A 17,994-nucleotide genomic window follows, 5' to 3' on the forward strand; every position below is an offset into this window, starting at 1 on the left:
CGAATTCATCTTCATCAGAATTATGGCAGGATTGGCAGGCAGGGCTGTTGGCGAAACTAGTGTAGTGCTAGGAGTAAAGAGTAATGTTTTAATTCAGTGTCAAGCAAGCAGGCTCAGATCAAATGCACAAACATTTATAAGTCCCCCTTGAGCAATATCAGGTGGCATTAGGGGGCCCAAGGAGACAAAAAGCTGATGAATTGAATTAATCTCCCCCCCTGTGATGGATGGGCCTGTTCGCAGGGGGCTGGAAAATGGGAGCATTGTTCATCTGTCACTCAGATTGCCATGTCCCTCTATATTGGTGCCTGGTTTGTGAAGGCCACAAGTGGCCAAAAGACCTCCCTCTCTCCCTCTCACTAGTTTTACCGCTTTTTTCTTTTTTTTTTTTTTTCAAGAATTCCCAGCCTTTCAAATGCCTCCACCCCCACACTGATATCCATACTGCCAGATGCAGAAAAAGTCCTCTCTCAGGACAAGCAAACATAAATATCTTTCACTTTTGCTTTAGTTTATATGGAGTTTTAAACTGTAGTTTGTAATTGTGCATTTCAGATACATGATCCCTAAATTACTGTGCACACACTGGACCAAGTCATAATTTGCAAAATGTGTGTAATGACATTATAAGGCATAATATCAGTGGGAAAATATTAAAACAGCAATATATTTGCCAGAATACAATAAGATGTTATACATTTTCTTTCAATAAGATAATACTAAATTGGATTATTTCTGTTATTTGAGATTTGTGAAGTACAATAAAAAGAAGAAAAGTTTGTTTGATAAATCATGTTGAATTTAATCTGCAAAATATGTCTGTATGCATATTTGGTTTTGTGACGTTTTACGTTGAATTTATTTCTTATTTGATCTGTTGTCTGAACTTATTCTGTTTCATTAAAAATGTCTTGTACTCAGAGAAAGTCATGTCATGCCTTAATTTCTTTTCCTAATGCTGGTTGTAATCCTCTTTTCTTGCTTTAACTGTGCGGTCCATATAAGTACAGAGTGAAGCTGCTTGGCCTTTAGCTTCAAGTCTCATTTGAGTTGCCTTGTTTGGGTTTTCAGACTTTGAGAAAATAAATGTTTTGATCCGAGCTAATATTATGCTTCATTTAATCCTGTGTATTTTAAGCGTAGTAGATTAATACATAAAGCTTTCTATGCTGCTCAACATTTTATATTAAACTAAATGTAATCCAGTTTCCTCTGTTTCCTAAGATACAGAAACTCTTGTTTAACCCTTTGAAATCTGCATCAGCATCACTTTTTTTGTGCTGCTTTCAGACACCTTTCGCAAATATTTAAACTTTTGAACCTTGAGCAAATGGCTGCAATTTCTTTCAAAAACCTGGAAAAAAAGTGATGAGCAACTTGGTAATGAATTTGACAGAAACTGCAAGAAATTAATACATTTTGAACATGATTTTTAAGAAGAAATAAGAAAAAATCTAGGGGAAAACTGTATTCAGAAGTATAACTACGTATTTAAAATTATGTTACAGAGTCATTTAAAAAAAATCCTTTAAAAAATGATGTAATTTCCTGGTACTTTTTTTAAAAAAACAAATTTCTTGCTATTTTTTGGTCAATTTCTTCTTTCATTAGTCACTGCCTTTTTTCTTTTTCTTTATAAGAGCTTTATTTGTATAGAAGCTTTCATACATGAAATTAAATGAATGAAATTACATACACCAAGCACTTCACATGAAAAGACATAGAAGACATAAAGACACATTAAAACCTGCATGTAAAAACAAGATAAGATCAGAATACAACACATAAAAGGCATCTTCACATGGATAAAACCCACTTAATAATACTATCTAAAGTAAGATAAAAAAGGAATAAAAACAGAGTGAAGCATAACAGCCTCAGTTCTACGGGGCTTCCTGGCGCTGAGTTTGTAGTTGCCATTGTTTCTCTCAAGTATCTGCCCTTTAAAAGTCACCTGACCCTCTGAAGGAACAGGTGCTAAAAGGTGATTTTACTGAAGAAAACTGAGCTCTGATTTCCTTGTTGCTTTTGTGCTATGTGTGGATTACAAATTGGGATCAGATAATATCTGCTGCCTGAGAGCAGAGGACACCGGAGAGGCCTGAACAGGAGGTAAAGCAGTAACTGTAAATTAATACTGCAAGGAAGTGATGCCACTACACCAATGTGGCACTGGGTGCAGAGGTTCCTGGCCAAGAGAAGCACTGGCAATAACAAAAGTTACAATGGGATACTGGGGTGTGGAGAGGCCTCTTGCCTGGTGCATACTGGGAAAGCTTCCAGCCCTGAGGACCTATCCAGTTATGGTTGCAGGGAGCTGAGCTGAACTAACTTTGAAAAGGACACGTAAAAAAAAAAAACATGCATGGTTAGAAAGTGTCTCCAGCCATGCTAGCTGCTCTGTGAGGTTGTACTTAGGCAAAGTTATGCTTCAAGCTAAATGCTAATGTTAGCATGCTAACATGCTCACAATGCCAATGCTAACAGGATGACGCCTAGTAGGTATATTGCAAACTATATTCGCTGTCTTGGTTTATCATTTTAGCTTGAGAATTAGCACTAAATACAAAGTATAGCTGAGATGTGGTTGTGTCTCAATGGTAACCCCAGATTTGAAAAAAATCCCCAGACATTTCATGTTTCGTGTATCATCTAACCAAGTGCTTTTTGTGAGCATGACAAGAATATCTTGAAGCTCACAAGAGTTTTGCAAATCTTGGGTTACCATCTCGCCAGGGGGACTTTCTACTGTTCCAATGGCCCAAAATGCAAAAGTCCTGGTTGTGTGAAAAATGTTCTCATGTGCACTGAAAGCACATTTCCCCAAAAGCCTGTTACTCCCAAAACAATTTCCTCAAGTTTCTCAAAAAATATCCACTCCCTGCAGTTAGACAACCCAATCACCAGAGAAATGTTTGTATTGTATGTGTTTCTGTTAACCACAGATGCGTTTCATTTTCACATTATTTTGTAGAATGAAACCTAACATTTCTCACCAACACTGTGGTGAATGTATGGTTAGGTTTAGGCTCAAAAAGACCTTGGTTGAGATTAGGAAAAAAAAATCATGTTTTGGCTTGAAACACCCATGTTTGGTGACACGCAAAGCCACTAGAAAAGCAGGGATGGGTTGAGAAAAACACCTGGGTTTAGTAGCTCAAACAGCACTGAATGTGTGCACCAGCAATGAATGTGTGCACCAAATTTCATGGCAATACATTGAATATTTGTTGAGGTATCTTGCTTAAAAACACTTTGCGGTGCTGGAGAACCACCAAAATTCACCAAAATCAGTTTGATTTGTCATCTGGGAACCACAGTTATCTTTGATCGCTGGCACCAATCCAATCCATTCTGTGGATCTTGAGATATTTCACATTTTGTATTTTAGACTGGACTGTAATCCAGCCAAGGTGCTAACATAGCTAAGAATCAGTACTCCTGAATTTTTTTATTTTGACACTGAGATAAAGGGCAGACTGAACAGGATACCTCCTTAAAATAACATAAACCTAAATCATCAGACACAATCATCAGTAATAGGCAATGGGCCATAATTTTATTATGCTACAATGGTAGTTACTACAGTGCTCCTCTCCCTCCCACACAGACATGCACAGCTCTCAGTGCCCCCCTTTAGAAAAGGACTGTGTTTGTGGAAAGGCCACTTTAAGGGCACTAACTGAAATGTTTAACGCTTACTGGTCGATTTATTGAGGTCAGCAGAAGGCTACGTTTTGAGAAACTGAAGAGCGGGCAATGTTTGGATTGATTTTCATGAATGATTTTATGCTGTGAGCAAAAGAGAAACAAAAGACAATCACGGCACATCAAATCACGCCACAAAAGAAATAAGGCAAGGCCACATAAAAAATGAAGGGCAAGGCCAAGTGCCGTGTCACTGAGCATTAAACTAATAAATATCAGTATGTAACGTGAAGACAAAGAGCATAGAGAATTCTGCTGAAATATGCTGTTATGTTGACTTGATCAAGCTCTTCACCCTGGAGGAGGTAGCACATTATTAGTACAGTAGATAGTAATTTATTTTGAAATAATAGCTTTAGAAAATAAAGGCAAGTATCATACACTTAGTTGAAACAAAGGATGATAAAAACATTATTTAAAGGTCCAGTTTGTAGGATTTTTAGGGAGGTATATTGGCAGAAATGGGATATAATATAACGAGTATGTTTTTTTTCATGAATAATCACCTGAAAATAAGAATGTTGTGTTTGAATGGGGAGAGGGTTCTCATCTGCAGAGACTGCCATGTTGCATCGCTATGTTCCTAGTTAGCAGCCCCTCCGTTGCAAGAGATTTTGAAAAATAGAGATTTTTTTTAACATTTATTCTGTGTTTTTATTGTTTTAAATCCACAGGTTTTGAAGAGGAGGACACCTCTAATGATAATTCAGCTGATGGTAAAAACGACCTGAACATCTGGATCAGAAATAAAGTGAGCAAGCGGTCCATCTGCGACATGCCAAACAAGATAGGAGAAACATTAACTTGTAAGGTAAACTTTTTTTCGGCACTTCTAGTGTTTTTTAGTTATCTGGTCTGTTTATTTGGAGAATAAAGAGACCTTTATGGATAATTTGCTCCTGGTAAAAACCAACTGAACTATGAACATTGAAGGAATTCCAACCAGTTTCAGCTGATTGCTATTTACACTCACCACCACTAGATATTACTAAGTCCCACAAAATCTTACACATTGGACCTTAAAGCAAAAAATGCATTGTAAAACAATTAATATTTGGCACAGAAGACACAAAAAAGTAAAAAAAAAAAAGAAAAAGATATTAAAACCTATATAACTACCTGGTATAATAAAAAACATGTCATTAGGATTAATTTGGCGCAGTGTACATCTGAAAATCTGTTGCTTTATATTGACAGAATGCAACAGAAATAATTCTGATACATGTGGAACAATATTTATCGACTTGATAAAAATTCAAGACAAACAAAGAGCAACATGACGGTGCATGTTTCAACAAAAGAAACTGTGAGTGATGAAGTGGTGACTGCTGATTTGACAGCGTACAGCATGATACAGGCTGTGTGCTCTGTATGCTGGCAGAGCTCTCTCTCTCTCTCTCTTTGTGAAATGAATTAGGAGAACATGAAAACTGAGCAGACCTTCTGCAATACATTATGTATGAGGAGCTTGAAGGCTCCAACTGAATTCTGTTCAGGTGGCATCAGAGGGTGCAGCCAAGTGGAAATGCTGGCTGGTCACTTAAAGCACACTATCTGTGGTAATATTTCTACATGAAAGCGCAGCACGCAGTTGGGGCTATATTCTTCTCCTTGCAGGCTGAAATATGCAACACAACCAGGTTTCTATAGCTGCCACCGAGGAGGTTTACTGGGGCAACAGGGGATTAAAGGCCTTGCTCTAACCTTCAGGCTATCTGCTACCCTGCATAACTTTAAGCTGCTATTTGCAATTTAAATTAAATCTATATTTTGTTTCCCATCTTGCACTTGATTTACTAGTTACAGTGTTTCTGTGGTAATCCGCAACATAAGAGGAGGCTTGCAGCACACATGTCATCTGGGTATCATTGAGTCTGACAGCTTGACATCATTTCAAAATCAGATAACATACCATATGATTCCTCATTTTCTGTTGTTATGAGATAACATCTAATTTCCCTTCTCTCGAGTAATCTTACAAAGACATCGTCTGCTCATCGTGAAATCAATATGCTGCGGAAACACTATTACAACAGTCTTCACAGTGCTTGAGTGAATCATTTGAGATCACAGATGAACACACAGGCAGGCAGACACACACACACACACACACACACACACAGACGCACACAGGTAGACAAACACGCTGTCACCTCCAGTGTGTCCTTTGCTATAACAAGACTAATTAAAAAGCCCAAAAAGCACAAGAGTGCTCGATGTAATTCAATAGTTTCTCTGTGTTCACAGACAAATCTTTGGCACGTTGAGAAATGAGCATAAAATCACACAAGAGCAGAACCAGTATCAGGATGAATTATGCTGGGTGCAGTGGGCTCACAGGGGAGTGAGGATCATGGTCAGTGGAGTGCATCTTTTGCCAACAGACAGACAGTCATTAATAGCAAAGTATAGAGGGAGGGAACATCTATCAACACAAGGCAGGACAGGCAAATGAAACATATGGTTATATGTGATTTTCCTAGTTTAGAATCTTAACATGCTAAAAATGAATGGCACGCCGTCCCTGAACGTCCAAAATAGATGCAGCAGAGTACCTATTACGTCATAAGGAGCGACATTTGACGGATTGGGATGAGAATGTGTTCAGATGTTGAGATATTTAAAAAAAAAATTGTAACATCCCGGTGGCACAAGAGATGAAGTCAGAGGTTCCTCAATGTCATTCTGATTCACCCTCTGGGGAAACTCAATGTCCGTAAGAAATTTCATGGCAATCCATTCAACAGTTGTGTGGATACTTAAGTCTGAGCCAAGGCCATGGCTAAAAATGCTGAAAATACACTTAGTCTAGCTTCTTTAACATCATCTTGGATCCTTCTTGGATGATTTTTTCACCATATCCTGCCATTTTTTAGACGAAGAAATCGTAATAGTTAAAAATTTGTGAATAAAAATAATTAGTAGCTGCTGACCCAGTAACAGGAAAAGAAAGTAGACACAACACAAGCATGTAAGTGGGAACAGACTGAAGCATATTCAAGGTAACATACATTGGGAGAGTTACAGTGTGTATACAGTAAAGTGACAGGTAGACAAACGGTGAGCCAGTCTCCTCCTGAGAGGGAAATCAGAAGTGGACTGGACAGTTAGAAAACCACAACAATGAGCGAATGACAGACTGAGAAGAGTTAGACCTATAGACGTCCTATGATTTAAAGTCTCTCTCTCTCTCTCTGCACTGCTATAATTTTCCTGGGTGGAATGATGGATGAGGCGGTGTCAGCCCATGTTCATTATAATGCACACCATCTATTCTTCTCAGCTAGACTCTGCACTCCAGGAAATGCCAGAGAGGTATTGGAGCTGGGGAGAGAGGAGAAACTCTCATCTGATTTTATGGAGAGAATTTGCTGCTAGGTGTGTGTTAACTTAGCGCACGGTGATCCATCAATCACTAATGAAGATACTGCGAGGCTACTGCTTGTTCTTAAAAGAAACTACATTCCTCTCTGGGTATGAATGATAAACACCCTTCCATGTCCGTGCAAGCATGTTCCCTCAAAGTATGCCCATCCTAAATTAATAACGAGCACTCAAACAGTAAGCTGTATGCAAAACATTTGGAAAAACATGTAGAAGCAGTGTTTGTCATCATGACCTATTTGTGATGTATTAAGGCCCTGAAAACCGACTTTCAGTTAAATCAGCTTTTTACTATGAGAGATGGGACTCTATAAGAACACACAATTTTCTATCAGATTTCGAACAGTTTTGGTCATTTTACATGAGAAAAAATTGTTTTCGTTCATTCTCTTCACATCAGTTTGAAGCCAGGTGGGCTCTGTTTTAAAGTGATGTCATGTACGTTCATATGCACATTAGGATTTAGAAATATTTCAATCAAAATGATGATTAAATTGATTAAATCTGACCAAGTGCTAAGTAGCTCAACTGGTAGAGCGGGCACCCGATATACAGAGGATGTGTTCTTACCGCTCAGGTTGAACTCCAACCAGGGGCCCTCTGCTGTATGTTGTCCCTTCTCTCTCCCCTTTTCACACTTAAGCTGTCCTTAAAAAGGCAAAAGCCAAAAAAAGATAAAAATCTGCCCAAGCCACAAAACGCAGGGATACATTGCTATGAAGTCCTTATTAAGCCATGACAAAAAAAAACCTGTTTCAGGGGCAAAACAATTGATTAAACTTAACTATAAATCATTTTTTAATGTAGGTGTTACTTTGTCTTATTCATATATGCATATTTATGCATATTTGAAAGAGTGAGTGGGTGGGAAATAATATAATTAGACTAACCTAACCAACGCTACTTGCTCTCACAGTCTGATAGTTCATGTTTTGTTTTTTTTTCACCTCTATTTGGTCCCAATTTCAATTCTGACTTGTGGGTTTATTGTGGTTTGATACATTTAAAGGACAAAATATAAAACAACATTTTGAAAAAGTGAAACAAGTATGTTATGTGTGGCAAAAAGACTTGTGTCACCTCTGCATATATTCATGACTGACTGCACCTTGTCAGTTTATATGACAGGAGACTAAATGAAAGATCCACACATGAAGAGCCACGCATTAAACAAACACCCAAATGCCTATCCACTCCATCCCGAACAAGACTAAACACATCGTCTAGACAAACACATTACCTTTAATCAGAACAGTAATGCATCTTTTCTCCTCACACACAGATCAAATCAGTGGGGGCCTGATGAGGAGGGATATGTGGCATATTGAAATAGATTTATTCAAACTGATAGCATCTCATCCTATCGGCTCGGCAGAAAGAGTGCTAAAGTGTGTGCGAGAGTCTTTTAAAAGCCTTTAAGGATGTATTGAACAAAAGAGGGGGGAAAAGTCTCCAAATGAGTCCTGGATCATTCCTGGAGCAAAGGGATCAATAACCGCCAGGCTAAGCCCTCGCTCATCCATCTGATTCATATCTTTCCCCCCAGCTTCTCACATATAAGAGGGATCACTGGACTAAAGTCTCCCTCTATGTGGCTATATGTACCAGCTGCAAGCTGTTTCCTCAAATACATAAAGGTTTATGACATGATTAATGTCTGAATTGTGCTTATATCATAATAGATTGGATATGTCGGTAAATGATGGTCTTTTCAAGAGATGTATAGCAGCAAAAGGAGCACCCAGTTGTCTATAAATAGCTCTGTTAGATTTACACTCAGAGGTAACATCTCTTACATGTAGAAATTCAGCCATAAATTATAAAACAGACACCAAACTGCTGCTACTGTGCATCCTTTTATACACATCAGATGATGGGTTGATGCTGAAATGTCTTTCTGAGAGAATGTAAAAGTCCAAATGATGCAACGTAAAAATTAAAAAAAAAAAAACAACTATGTCATGTATTTAGCTGACTATGAGGGTTCTTGTGCATAAATAATAGTTGTTCACTCAAATACTAACGCTCAATTGAAAACCTGGCAGGGAAGAGAAATTTCTTTTGTCAATGTTTGTAACTAATTATAGTCTCAGTTGAGTCTTCAGGCAGTCACAATGACATGCAAAAGAAATTCCTAGAAAGAGACCCCGGTAATAGATAGTTTAGGCATTTAAAAAAAATCATTGTACTTTTATAACTGCAAATAAATAAGCTACTTCAATCAGATTCATTTTCCTGTGATGGGTGATTGAGGGATAAAAAGATTATTGACTGAATAAACTAACTATTGAATCTTTTTAAAGACCTCTAGGGGGATCCGTGTGCAGAGGTCTATTGATTATTATTCATTTTCCTGTCTATTCATGACTAAAATGATAGTTGAGATAAAGCAGTGTGCAGGAGTTCAAGAAAAATCATTCCCTTGTTCTTCAATACATTTTACAGATGTACAGACATTTACAGTGAGTTTGAGGCTACAACCAACAAAACCAGTTACATTTGCAGTCCAAACATTTAAAAAAAATCCAAGCATATGCAGTGCATATTTATGATAAAATAAATTATTGATAATAACACAAATATTTGATGCACTGACTCCTGGATGGCCTCTTCCTGCGTACCTCAGGAAAATGCAGCTGTGTTAATAATCTTTTGTTATTCAGCCTCAAAGGACATCACCTGCAATCCCAGAGAACAGAGAGAACAACTGAAGCTTTTATGAACAGTATAAACAAACCCTTTAACAATATGTCTACCTAAATATACTGGTGCATCACACAAGATGGGATAATAGGAGGATAGAAAAGTTCCCATTATTTCTGGGAATTTTGGGGGGTTTAGCAACCTTGATGTGGATAATTTTTTGACTCAGTGCATGCAAATTGTATTAAGAAAGAATTCTGTATTTCTCCATGCCAATTTTCTGATGAGAAACAACTTTAATGGATTATTTTAATGCCTGTAATTTCATAATAGAAAGAACTCCAGTGTACTCTGATGATATAGTTACAAGGAAGAAGAGTTTATAAGCATTTGTTGATTTCAAGAGGAATTTAATTGAAAGAACTGCTCAATATAAGCCTGCACTACATGATATTTTCATAGTTAAAAAGTTTATATGCTGAATTTGTCATCAAACAGTTGCCTATTTACACACCCAGGAGATGTAGAGTAACATCCAATTCATTTGCAGTCATGTTTCTGGCCAGTTGATGAAAATAAGAGCAATAAACACTCTCCTTTTAGCTCTGGTTTTGGTCTCCACCTGCTCCTGAGAAAGATATCTGTCTTTAGCTGCTAAATGCTCCACTATGTTCAACAGCTATAGTTGCTAACTTTGTTTGTTTACTGTTTGAATTCTAGAAAAGCTGCCTATAATGAGACCATGGGCAGATTATGAGAAAATGGGCCTATGGGCATAGATATGCAAAGGGCCACCTCTCCTACATGAGAGTAAGATACAGAGACTTTGTTGTAATTTTGCCTCCCTTTGTAGTTGTTATGCTTATTCCAGTTGTTTTGTGTCTCTTTATGGTCATTATGTGTGTCTTTGAGATAATTTTGTGTCTTTGTGTTAGTAATTTTGTGTCTCTGTGGATATTTTTTGTTTCCTTGTCATTGTTTTGTGTCTTTATAGTCATTTAGGTCTCTTTTAGGTAATTTTGTGTCTTATTGAAGTAATCTTGTATCACTCTGAGGTAATTTTTGCTCTCTGTCACTTTCTGGTCATTTTGTATCTCATAATTTTGTGTCTTGTGGTTGTTTTTTGTCTCTTTGAAGTTCCTTTGCTTCTCTTTGTGTCCATTTAGTGTCTTTCTGGTAATTTGAGTTTCTTCCTGGTTGATATACATGTTGATATGAGTGACATTTTGCATGTGGAGGCCAGGAGGCCCCCGAAACACTCCGAGCCCAGGGGCCTATGCGTGGTTGGTAATCCTTTCATGGATGCAAGAAGTGAGACTGAACCAGAGCATTAAAGCTGCGGGCCACAAAACGAAAACACTGATCTTAAAGGCATTACAATGCTCTGTGGAGCTGAGAGGAACTGCAGTTTCAGGTGATAATTCTCTGTGGAGTTGTTACTATGAGTGATGCCTTTCTTATTACATATTAAATCTTTCTACTTGTAAATATGACAATATTGATAAGTGAACCTTTAAATAAAAATCAACATGTAACCCAGCAAATAAAATATAAAAAAAAACGTGTGTGTGTGTGTGTGTGTGTGTGTGGGGGACTTCACCTCATCATGACCCTAGTTTCTCAAAAATCTTGGCTACGGCCCTGGATATAACCAGTTTGGATAACTTGCAGTTAAATCAATGCTTGATTTAAATATTATTCATATCAGTTCATCATTTATGGTATATATTTTTTCAAATACTAAAATGTTATGATGTGTTTTTTTTGTGTGTAAGACTAACCTACATAGATGCCTCTTATGAAACACAGTGTGAGCTCAGTAAGTCATTCTGACCTCTATTCTGTCACATCCTCTGTTGTGAGAACACAGTTACATTATGTAACCAATGCATCACAGAAAGACACCATACAGCTATGAAAAAAAATGACATCATACGAAAGAATGTTTCTTCAAGCACTTTTAATAGACATATGCCTACAAACAACAAAGACACATCTAACAACAAAGAGCGCAATAATAAAGGAAGTGCTGACTGTCAGCGCGCACGACAGACACGGTGTCTCCGGTGTCGCATCCAGTCTCATATCAAAGATACTAAACAGTACTGTAATCCCAGACTTTGATCACGTGAGCACAAACTTGGTCAAATGGGAAGGCGAGTCTCGGTAGTACGCTTCCGACCGCCATTACATTACAATGCGTGGTGGGCTGGACGATCGTGCGCGAAAAAATGCTCGAGCGGCGCTTCGCGTAAAGCAAACAGACACAGAGGGTGAGGAGGATGACACACTCTCAGGCTTCACGCACACTTATTTACCAATATAATCAAACGCTCCGGGAGACAAACAGCGAAGGAGGAAGTGGAGATAACCGTGCACATGTTTTGAGGATTTAAATCAAGAAGCAAATCGAGACGGAGGAGGACTCGCGTTTAAATGTCGTAAAAATCTGCAGCGTGCAACATATTCTTTATGTCAACGATCGGCGCCAGACAAGGACTGTCACTTGAACTGTAAAAAAAAACAATCAGATTTTTTTGTGCGTGAAGCTGCCGCGAGAGGACGTTTCGTAATGATATAAAACTGAAAGGAAGGAAGGATTTTTTTCGCTCTACAGAAGCTTGTCGTTTGCCTGGTGGCGGTGGAGTGTAAGAATAGTTTTTCTTGTCTTTGACTCATGATTCGGGGGGTTACATGGGAACCCGCTCGACTTTTGTCCGCCCTGCCACGGAGGAGCACCGAGGGCTTTTCTTTTTTCTTTTTCGTCCGCGGTCCGTTTAATTGAAGAGCAACAGAGGGATTAAACATTCCTGCTCGCAGCGCCTGTTTGTGTGAGCCAGACTGGGTTACATTGTGAGAGGAACGGTTGTGGTAAGAAAGAAGGCTATAAATAGCCCATGCAATTCTCGAAAACTATCACAAGTGGTGCATCAGCTTGTGGAGCAGACGGAATCCTGCATGTAATGTCTCTGCTTTAATTTTTTCTGTCTTTGCAGAGCGTGTTGTATTTTTAAAGTTTTGACGCGTAATTTCGCATTTTTTTTGTGCGTGTGGGGCGCGGAAGAAAAGCTCTCCCCATGGATTATTTAATGATGAAACTATCAGCGATATGGAAACAGGCTGATCTTCCTCTGGATTGAAATGGATACATTTCTGTGCTCCTCGCCTTTGACAATGATCACATTTGGAATCGCCTGACCTGGTTTGTAACAATGTTTTGATCCCCGCGCACGCTTTGGATTTACATTACAACATTAGTATATCCGCTGGGGTTTCATGGATGCATTCTCTTCTTTTTGAATACGCCCATTCCTCTGCCCGATCGAGTCTATTATCTGGACCTCTTGTGAGGTTATACGCCTGCCGATTTGACAGCCCTGCTCGGTGTTTTGATACCGATGTAGGATTTCGACATGCCCAGCGCTGACGACCCCAACGGCGGACGATTATGACTGCAACAGCGAATTGGGTGGCTAACGGGGCAAGCCTTGAGGACTGCCACTCCAACATCTTCTCTCTGGTACAGTATGCATTAATATCGTCACAGACACGCGAGCCAGTTGTGATTGACAAGTCATAAGACCGTGGGAGGCACGCTTAAATGTGTGCCTGCCGTGCAAAGGTGAACCAATGGCTGATGTTGTTATTAGGTAATCAGTAACATGGTTTAATGGTCCAAGAAAAAGCCCCATATTTCACCTCTCAGCCTGTTTATATGAAGACGTCTCAGCCTCGAGGCTGAAATCTACATGCTTTTAAAAACAATAACACTTAAGCCTTTAAAACAAGCAAAAATGGCTTGAATTCTTTCAAAACATAGGGAGGAGCAACTAAAGAAGAAATGATCCACAAAATTAGCAGTTTATTAGTAAAAAGTACAAGAAATTAACTCAAAATTAGTACAAAGCAAAATACATTAAAAAAGAAAGTAAAAACAATGCCCTTGAAGTGCTTGCAAATGATAATAATTACACTATTTTAAATTTGTAATTATGATAATTATACACGTTTTGTTTACCTAGATTACTAAGTTTTTGCAATATTTGGAACATTTCTCACCAGGTTGCTCTGCATTTTTTTCAATATTTTATAAAAGAAATTGCACCAATTCGATCAAGGCTCAAAGGTTTAGAGGCGTCTGAAAGCAGCATGAGAAAAGTGATGTCCCTCCAGATTTCAAAGGGTTAAAGTACAAATTTCAAATGCTGCCAAAACATACCGACCGCTTACTTTGGCATGTATTTGCAATTATGGCATGGGTTTAGCACATAAACAATACATAAACACATTTTTACTCATCAAGAACTCATTGTGCTCTGGCTGCTCCTTTAAATAATCATTTAACTGAAAATCAAGCTGGAACTCTGTTTCATTGCCAAGCAACTAACTTGGAAAGAAGGCATAGGCCCTTCTGCTGCCTCTGTCAAATGTTTCTGAAGCCAGAGAATAAAAAACAATGGTTTGTGATCTTTAGCGCAAATCATAGTTTAACGTGCTGATCCACATAAATGCCTTACCGGGTTATAAATGAGAAGATTGGGGATCATTTTGTTGCACACAAAAGCTAACAAATACAAATTGATGCCATAATAATGTCTCCCACAGAACTGAAGGTTAATAAGATTTTGACAGACAGCAGCAAGCACACAGCGGAAACCACACTTTCACACTCTGTTTTATCTGAAAAAGGCTGTTTTTTGGACTCGGCAGGCAGCATCGTTTTTGCAGTGGGGTTTTTGAGGGTGGAGGAGATTGAGCAGTGTGTTTTCACAGTTTTCATCCTGCAATCAGCGAGTTAACTGTCCTACTACAACAGGCAGCCAAGTGGAAAGGCATGCGGTAGACTGAGCTCAGGCGCAGGGCTGCTGAGAACCACAACAACATAGGGGTCCTGAGGGCTTTTTAGGTGATTATGCAGGTTGTTCACCGGCAACAGCAGCCGGGCAGTGTTACACTGCACAGGTTACACCAAAAGCTAAAGAAACACGTGTCACATGGTGTGGATTTTGGTTGTTTATGGTAGATAGAGAATAGAAAGAAACTTTTTCTGACTGTAAGCATGGAGAAATAATATCTTAAGCTATTCAAAAGTATCTTCTTTTAATTTCTGTGTACTGACATAAATGCAACAGTGCTCCAGTATCAGACACCTTCAATTTTATTTCTGACATTTTACACTCAAAAATAGTGATTTTTGTCTCTGTCAACATCTCAGTTCCCTCGTGGAACAAGCTTTCATTCACTCGCAGTGGCGTTGTTGGCCACCGTGTTGGCCCCTGTGAACATCCCTTTCAAAGCGAGGGAGAAAGAGACCATCCATCAGCTGGCTTGTTGAGAATATTTATGACTGGCTAGTGCCACAGCAGTTGCTCACTGGCAGGGGCTCCGACAGGGAAGTCCAAGACTGAACAAAACGCTAATGACACTCAAATTGTCCTGGTTAGAGGATACGACTGAGACAAAGAGACAGGCGAGACGGACAGAGGGATGCAGAATGCACCCTGATGTTGCGAATGAGACATTTGTGCACGACAGGTTTAAGAGGTAGAAGCTGAACTGTTCACTGGAATCAGGTGTGAGTATTGATCCAGCAAAGCAGGACTTGGAAAAATGCGTATTTTTACATGAATAAATGTAGTTGAGTTGTAGATTTCTTGCATGCATGTGACCACTCTTTGCTTGGTTCAGTGCAGAAAATAATTAGTTGATCAATTCACAGAAAATTAATTTTAGAGAGCAATTTTGATAATTAGTTAATAATTGGGGGTTGTTTTTGTCAAGGAAAATGCCAAACATTTACCATTTTAAGCTTATAAAATGTGAAGATTTGCAACTTTTCTTTGTATTTTCATTGTAAATTTAATCCCCTCTGGGGTTGGGGCAGGGGCCCAAAGTGCCAGGGGTCCCCATTTGCCTTCACCTTCAAGATTTCACTCAAATTAGGACGTTAACACCAGGAAGAAACTGAAAATGACACTTGAAAGAATACAGAGAGATGCAAAAACAAAAAGAAAAGACACAAAATAACTACAAAAGGGACAGAACAACCATGAAGAGACACAAAGTGACCTCAAAGAGACACAAAAAGATAAAAAAGGACACACAGTTACCAATAAGAGACACAAAACAACTACAGACATGAAAATTGACTATTAAAGGACAAAAAAACCCTACAAAGGACACAAAATAGGTCTAACGAGATACAAAACAACTGCCAAAAGATGCAAAATGACTACAAAGAGACTGAAAAGGACTACAAAAAGATGCAAAATAACAAAAAAGAGGCAAAACTACCACAGTCTGTGTGTCTTGTACCTTTTTTAGCAGAAGTGGTGGGGCTCTTTGCATTTTTTTTTTTTGTCTCATAATTCGCCCATGAATTTTGGCCACTGTTACAGCAGTTTCAGAACATCACTTTTTTCTGACATTTTATAGACTACATGGATCAACACAAACATTTAGAGCTCCGAAAATGACAAGAACACGACCTCTGAGGTTGATATCTCTTAACCTTCTCCTCCAGGTCATGTTGGCTATCTTCTTACTTAAAGGTCTCGTGGATAACTGGTGAGCGCTCTGGTCTGACAGCCTGTTAAACAGCATTCCAACATGCACTAACCTCGTCCCTCACACAGATTTACTGGCTGTTATAGCAACCCACATCAATAAAAAGTACCTTTTAGAAAGCATAAGTGCCCATACTGTGGGACTTTATGGGGACGCAGCAGATTACTGTCATGCGCTCTGCGAGGCCGGTGTCACATACTAGAGATCGCTGCCATCACACAACCCACAAAACAACTGTCTTGTGTTGCTGGTGATCGTCCATCTGTGACAGAAAGCAAACGAGACCCTTGTAAGTGGGAGAAAAGATCCGAGCTGGTGTGCTAATTTGAAGTGGCGGTGGTGACGGAGGAGGAGGAGGGGAAGGGCGGAGGACGAGAAGAGAAACAGAGGAATGTTTTCAGGCGAAGGAGTGAGTGAGACTGCAGCGGAATCTGTTTTCATTTTAGGAAAGTATTATGACTGATGTGCATTTCCTGACTGCTAGCCTCAGCCTGTTTGAGAGAGAAACAGTGAGAGTGAGACAGAGCAGGAGAGAAAATTAAAGAGGGAGCAACGTAATGAGAGAGAGGGAGAGAGGGAGAGAAAACAGTCATCTTTCTGTGGACTGGGCCGGTTCTCATGACGCCGACTCGAGCCAGAGCTTGAATATGAAATGCAAGGAGACAGTCTAGAGCCTCACGACGCAGGAAGCCTCAGTGTGAGCGTGTGTGTGTGTGTGTGTGTTTGTGCGTGCGTGCATTGTAAACACTGTAAACCATCCAGACTCGGGAGACAAACTTCAAACACCCATCACATTATGCACACACAGACAAATACACACACGGATGAATTCACCAACATAGAGACAGAGGGGAAAAATAAACACCCACATGCACGCACAAACATATGTATCACAAATGCAACGCATGTGCACACACTATATCTCACACTCGCATGTTTTATCTCCTTTATCTGGGTTGTGAATACACCCTATATCCCAAGGACGCAGGCTTGTATAAACATACGTAGAATGCAGCGCCCTTAATTAAAGGACTTCCTCTGTCCCCTCGACAGAGTGCAACACTGGTAATTAAGTGTCCTCAAGTGGAGGTCTAATGTGATCAACTAAGAGGTGCTCATTAGCCAAACTGTATTCCAATAGAGATCTTGCATGTATAATAATGATGCTACTGTTTGGCATGGAAATAAAGTGCCAAGAGATGAGGCAGAGGGAATACCATTAACAGCAGTGTCTTGATTTATGGCAGGTGAGTGGCCGTGCCTTGTAAGAAGAAGCAGGTAATCAGGGACGGTGCCTTTTTAATATTAGGCTGTTTGCATTTCCTCATTATTAATGGTGGTGGATATTGCAAGGATGCTTAATGATGAGAAAGAGGCGGCGGTTGGATGAAGTGTGTGTCGTGATCTGCTGGGCCAAAGAATCAGTCAAGTTGGAGTTTATAAAGGGCTCGGCATCGTTAGGCTGATACCATACTTGTTAGAGTTGTTTCTTTTATCAAAATAATATTATTTTCAACATCTTAATTTTTTTTTCGCTTAACAATAGTAGTCAAATGAAGTTCTTAAATCATAAACATTGTCTTAACTAGAGCCAACAAATAATTTGTAACCAAGGGCTGGGTGATATAGAGAAGGTGGAATCTCCCAATATTTTTGACCAGATACCTTAATATTGATATTACGACAGTATTG

The 17,994-nt window shown here is 39.2% G+C and overlaps 1 protein-coding gene and 1 long non-coding RNA gene across 4 annotated transcripts in view; both read left to right on the forward strand.

Moving 5' to 3' along the window:
• The first annotated feature begins 1,983 nt into the window (after window positions 1-1,983).
• LOC148186192 (uncharacterized) lies at window positions 1,984-11,269 on the forward strand. Its single transcript, XR_015775243.1, has 3 exons — window positions 1,984-2,112; window positions 4,383-4,519; window positions 10,456-11,269. It is a non-coding gene; the product is annotated as an uncharacterized LOC148186192 (long non-coding RNA).
• Window positions 11,270-11,910: 641 nt separating this feature from the next.
• Window positions 11,911-17,994, forward strand: part of LOC121959487 (mediator of RNA polymerase II transcription subunit 13-like) — a 101,779-nt gene continuing 95,695 nt past the window's right edge. For all 3 annotated transcript variants that reach the window (XM_042508792.2, XM_042508796.2, XM_042508793.2), the window contains exon 1: window positions 11,911-13,255. In XM_042508792.2, the coding sequence (XP_042364726.2) occupies window positions 13,184-13,255 (72 nt within the window). In that variant the 5' untranslated portion in view covers window positions 11,911-13,183. The remainder of the gene's footprint in view (window positions 13,256-17,994) is intronic.

This window comes from Plectropomus leopardus, chromosome 20, assembly GCF_026936395.1.
Source record: "Plectropomus leopardus strain MGB_pleo_1.0 chromosome 20, ASM2693639v1, whole genome shotgun sequence".
Classification (NCBI taxonomy): domain Eukaryota; kingdom Metazoa; phylum Chordata; class Actinopteri; order Perciformes; family Serranidae; genus Plectropomus; species Plectropomus leopardus.